General features: G+C 35.4%; 1 protein-coding gene across 1 annotated transcript; it reads left to right on the top strand.

The window, feature by feature from the left end:
- Window positions 1–1,432: 1,432 nt before the first annotated feature.
- Window positions 1,433–5,234, top strand: LOC111453539 (2,3-bisphosphoglycerate-independent phosphoglycerate mutase). The gene is made up of 10 exons (XM_023094668.1): window positions 1,433–1,591; window positions 1,682–1,864; window positions 2,085–2,212; window positions 2,641–2,791; window positions 2,871–3,074; window positions 3,415–3,839; window positions 3,957–4,149; window positions 4,235–4,330; window positions 4,535–4,690; window positions 4,849–5,234. The coding sequence occupies exons 2-10, from the start codon at window positions 1,703–1,705 to the stop codon at window positions 5,011–5,013; spliced, it is 1,680 nt and encodes a 559-aa protein (XP_022950436.1). The 5' UTR covers window positions 1,433–1,591; window positions 1,682–1,702; the 3' UTR covers window positions 5,014–5,234.
- Window positions 5,235–6,000: the final 766 nt, after the last annotated feature.

The following is a 6,000-nucleotide window of genomic DNA, read 5'->3' as shown; positions in this document are numbered from 1 at the left end:
AAAAAAAAAAAAAAAAAAAAAAAAACTAGAGATTAGAATCTCGAATCTCGTGTACAACTAAAAACATTAAAATAAACCTACAATTGCTTAATATGGTATCCGAGCCTCGTGATTGATGAAAATTCTTAAATGGAAACCAAGCTCTAATACCATATAATGAAAATAAAGGGAAACAACGGTTGGACCGACAGTAGAACTAACAAATTACGAGCTCTTTGCTCCATGGTGAGGCATTCTAAGCTCTATCATTGGCAGGTTGTTAAGCGAGCATGCTTAGAAATTACGTTCAACATTATATCTTATTTCTATTTAGAAATATTATTGAATTTATTCGGACAATAAAATATTACTCGAAACAAATATATTTTTTAATATATAATAAAAATTTGAATTTTAAATTTTTATTTTTTTTTTGTCTCTATCTCCGCTCTAGCGGACATCTCTATCACAGTTTTTATTGAGCGTGTTGTATGACACAATACGGGTGGATTTTTAAATTATATTTGTGTTATAAAATAATAACATCTAGACGTGATGATTTTGACTTAAAATCATAATTTATTTTTCATTATTTTGTTAATCAAAATTATAATTTTTTTATTTTAGTTTCTTTATAATATTTCTTTTATACATTCTAAAAAATATATTTAAAAAGCTTTGAATTTTGAAATTAAAAAAATTATAAATTTAATATTTAAAAAATAAAATATTTATTAAATAGAATTCTAGAACTTTCCATTCAAAAATTAGAGTGATGGTTTAGACTTTCAAGCTTCATAATATTTATTATTATTATTATTATTATTATTATTTTTTTGGTAAGAGATTATGAAACAATAATTCAAAAATTCAATTAATTTAGCTCAAATAAATAATTCTTTTTAATATAAATGAAGCATGTTCATGACAATTTATTATTAATTTTTATAAATACATTATATTTATTTTATTTTAATTCAATATTATAATTATTATTTTCATTTATTATTCAACTCCATTTAAAATTAATGTTTACTGACTAATATTTTACTTTTATTAAAAACAAAAAAAAAAATTGAATTAATGATTCTATTTATTTTTTACCGCTTTGCTAGGGCGGATCGAATCGGAGTTTTCTTAGATAGTCACCGACTTACCGATCGTCTTAAACTTTCGTACTCGGTGGAGAAGACACGAACAAAGGTACGCTTGCTTCCTGTTCTCTACTACGAACTGGAATCGCTCGCCAGTTAAGTTAGATTAACTCGAACCTACCTAACTAAAAATATTTATGGTATTATTATAATGAGAGTAAAAATAAGAAATTTATAATTTAATTTTAAAAAAAATATATATATAGTGACGTGTACTTGGAACTTGTAAGGCTGTGATTCAATCCACAGTATTTCTAAATCTAACGGCATGAAATCCGCTGCGTTCTAAAGGCATCTTTTTTCCCCTTTTTTGAGCATCTTCCATTTTCAATCCCTTTGTTCTTCCTTTATATACCGCATTCAGCTCGATTAGGGTTGGTCTTGTTCGGAAAAAAGTTGGGTTCTGGATTTTACCTCTCCCTCTGGCCTCTTGATTCGCTGCTGATTCTACATTCGTCGTAAGTTGCTTGTTCGATTTTGCTTTTGATTCGTAGATTCGTTTCGCCCTGTTCTGTGATGTTGTTCTAATCTCGGATCTGGTTTTCCAGAGGAAATTTAATCGAAGATCGATGGGGAGTTCTGGATTCTCGTGGACATTGCCCGATCATCCTAAGCTTCCCAAGGATAAGACAGTGGCTCTTATTGTTTTAGATGGATGGGGTGAAGCTAATCCAGATCTCTACAATTGTATCCATGTCGCCGAAACTCCCACCATGGATTCCCTTAAGAAGGTAGGTTGATTTTATGGATTCGTTCTTATCGATTTGTGTTTTGGGGATCCATTTCGTATTTCCTGAAAAGAAATTGTGTTCGTCGAATTCATTCTTGAGGATCTTCCCGTGCATGCAGATTTTGTAGATCGCATGTGATGCATGCGTTTGATCACGAAATTCTCTGGCGTTTTTACGATTTCTATGAATATATTGATGGATTATGTTCTGCTTCTCATAGGGCGCCCCCGAGCATTGGAGGTTGCTCAGGGCACATGGTAAGGCTGTAGGACTTCCTACTGAAGATGACATGGGAAACAGTGAGGTCGGACACAACGCGCTTGGTGCTGGACGTATTTTTGCTCAAGGGTGAGCTTATCTTATCATTGTTTTAAGCTGTATACCGATTGGTCCCCTTGAGGACATCCGATAAATTAGAACGACTGTGCAATGATAACATGCACAAATGGAGAAATGGTCCAAATTTCAGGAAAAAAAAATGTTTCTAAAACAATAAGAATCTGTATAACATATCCATTGTGATTATTAGGAACCGTTCAGAGAGATCCTTGCCGGAGTATTTGACCCTTTTTTAATTTGAAAGAAAGCATGCATGGTTAAGGAAGCAAGGTTAGGCTGACCCTTGGCAAGATGTGGAGATAAGGAGTTCTTTAAATTGCGCCATGCATGTTTAAACTTAGTTATAAGCAATAGAACAGAAGAAAGAATTTGATCTTATGGCATGCCATTTTTTTTCTCCATTACTGAAACCTGAAATTAATTTGTTTTGAATGCAGTGCAAAGCTTGTTGACCTTGCTCTTGCCTCTGGAAAAATATATGAGGGAGAAGGATTCAAGTACATCAAGGAATCCTTTGCAACTGGCACTTTGCATCTTATAGGATTACTGAGTGATGGTGGAGTACACTCTAGGCTAGATCAGTTGCAGGTAAGCATAGAAATCTTCTCCAGTATGTCATAATTCAGTCTTAATATAATCTAATTTGTAAACCTTTTCCTCTTTGTAGTTGTTACTCAAAGGAGCAAGTGAGAATGGTGCTAAAAGAATCCGTGTCCATATACTTACTGATGGGCGTGATGTTTTGGATGGTTCGAGTGTAGGTTTTGTAGAGACTCTTGAAAATGACCTTGCCAAATTACGTGAGAATGGGGTTGATGCACAAGTCGCATCTGGTGGTGGTCGTATGTATGTGACTATGGATCGTTACGAGGTACATCTTTGTTCGTGTAATCTTTCTGATGGTTTGTTGTTGCTTCTTGATCGCCATAGCTGGAATCGGTTTACATTCAAAAGGGGTTTTATTTATTCATAAAATTCTAAAAGTGGCTTCTGTTATTGTAGCTTTAACATGCAATGGTTATACTTGATGGGAATTAAATAACGAATGAGAAATGATAGATAAAAAATTGAGCAATTCCACTACCTTGCTGATTAAATTTTGCAATCACCATAGAAATTCAATGCATGAAGTTTTTAGACAGTTGGAGTGGTTATTGATATTATTTTAGAGGAAAGCAAGTAAGATCGATTGTTTTTGTTTCAAATTATAGAATGATTGGGAAGTTGTGAAGCGTGGATGGGATGCACAAGTGCTTGGAGAAGCACCACACAAGTTCAAAAGTGCTCTTGAAGCTGTCAAGAAATTAAGAGAGGCACCCAAGGCAACTGATCAATATCTACCTCCATTTGTCATAGTTGACGATAGTGGGAAGTCTGTCGGCCCAATAGTGGATGGCGATGCTGTAGTTACCTTCAATTTTAGAGCAGATCGAATGACTATGGTTGCCAAAGCCCTTGAGTATGAAGATTTTGATAAATTTGACCGAGTTAGGGTCCCTAAAATTCGTTATGCTGGAATGCTTCAGTATGATGGTGAATTGAAGCTTCCAAGCCGATACCTTGTTTCTCCCCCAGAGATTGAGAGAACATCTGGGGAATATCTTGTGCACAATGGCGTTCGAACCTTTGCCTGCAGGTGAGAAATAGCCAAGTTATCATGCATTGTTTCTTTGGCTGGTACTAAGATCTTATTGCTAGATGCATCTTTTATTACTATTTTTTAATGAAACATTACCTTTTCCCTCTAAAACAGTGAGACCGTCAAGTTTGGTCATGTTACTTTCTTCTGGAACGGAAACCGGTCTGGATACTTCAACCCAGAAATGGAGGAATATGTGGAGATTCCTAGTGATTCTGGGATCACCTTTAATGTTCAACCAAAGATGAAGGCCATAGAGATCGCTGAGAAGGCAAGAGACGCTATTCTTAGCCGGAAATTCCATCAGGTATACAATTAACTTTTCACAAATCATCTTTTTATCTCGGTTGTATTTTGTTCTGACTTGTCAGCTCGTTGGTTTGTATATACAGGTACGTGTTAACCTTCCAAATGGTGACATGGTGGGTCACACTGGTGATATTGAGGCCACAGTTGTAGCTTGCAAGGCTGCTGATGAAGCTGTAAAAGTATGTGCTAGTTTTTTCTCAGTACTTGATTTTATTATTGCTTGAGACTTGGATTCTGGTATTTTGTTCTTGGGGATGCGAAGCTTTACGTTTCTATACCCAAGTGAACAAACGAGTCATATGAGTTACTTTGCGCCTGTACCCCGATTATCTTTTTTGACACCCATTCCTGATTTGCTAACTTTTTGAGACCTTCGGCTGCAGATGATTCTCGATGCAATTGAACAAGTAGGGGGAATTTTTGTCGTAACTGCAGATCACGGAAACGCAGAGGACATGGTGAAAAGAAACAAGGCTGGGCAGCCTCTTCTCGACAAAAATGGCAAAATTCAAATCCTCACTTCTCACACTCTTGAGCCAGTAAGCTTCTTGCCTCTTAGTCTTGCCAACGAATTCTCATATGATTACTAGATTACGTGTAGAATTAGATTGTACCGTCCAGCAAGCTTTCTTGGACATGGAAAAATAGAATACCGAGGTGTCTTAACATTGTTTTGGTCGAATCTCCGAACGTGCAGGTTCCTATTGCAATCGGAGGTCCAGGACTGGCCGCCGGAGTCAGATTCCGTAAGGATGTTCCTGATGGAGGACTGGCCAATGTTGCTGCAACTGTTATGAATCTCCATGGTTACCAAGCTCCGAGTGACTACGAGGTGTCCCTAATTGAGGTCGTCGATAGCTAAGGCGTTAAGCAAGCAAGAAAACTAGCAATGACTATGCTAGGTTGCTGAATAAGTACTCTTTTTTGTTTTTTATCCTTGCATTCATGTTCCTCATGGTCTGTCTATGTTATAAACCAGACCATGAAGTGAGGATATGGTTGATTTGAGAAATTTTGTGGACTCTTTAAGATTTTAATGGCTATTTGAGGGTTGAAAACCCCTCCAATTTTCAAGTTTGGTGAGATATTTTGTTTAGTTCTGATGAAGTTGAGTTATTCTTATAGTTTATTTGTTTAGGTTATTACATTCAACTCATTTTTATTAACCATATAGTCTCTTGTATTTGTATATATAACCAACCTTTGACTTTGGTATGTAGCATTCTCTTGATCTTTGAAGTATAAACATATAAACAGTTTGCTTTTTGGATTTAGTATGCATAAAGTTGTTATAACCACAATTCTACAATTGTGCATCGATTAGGATAGTTATTGTTAAAAGAGTGTTTGAAGTGACAATATGCAAACACAAAAGTAAGTTTCGAGCTTTTGATTTTTTTAAAACTTAAATCGAATCAACCACCTTGACGGATCAATATCACTCAAATGATTCTAGCATGCAAGTTGAATAAAGAAAATTCGTTTCTAAACTCGTGATTCGAATTACTCCACAAAAGGATTGATCAATATCACTCGAACAACTCTAACATGCAAGGACTCGTTGATCAATATCACTCGAATGACTCTAGCATGTAAGTTGAATAAAGAAAACTCGTGATTCGAATTACTCCACAAAAGGATTGATCAATATCACTCGAATGACTCCAACATGTGATTCGAATTACTCCACAAAAGGATTGATCAATATCACTCGAATGACTCTAACATGCAAGGACTTATTGATCAATGACTCTAACATGCAAGGAATGCAAGTTCTAAATAGAGCAAAGCTAAAATATAAATTAAAAAAACTTAGCTCTCAACAAAGCTAAAATAGAAATTCAATTCT

The sequence above is a fragment of the Cucurbita moschata genome, unplaced genomic scaffold (assembly GCF_002738365.1).
Source record: "Cucurbita moschata cultivar Rifu unplaced genomic scaffold, Cmos_1.0 Cmo_Scf00015, whole genome shotgun sequence".
Classification (NCBI taxonomy): domain Eukaryota; kingdom Viridiplantae; phylum Streptophyta; class Magnoliopsida; order Cucurbitales; family Cucurbitaceae; genus Cucurbita; species Cucurbita moschata.
The sequence above is the reverse complement of the archived record's forward strand: the minus strand, read 5'-3'. Positions and strand labels throughout refer to the sequence as shown.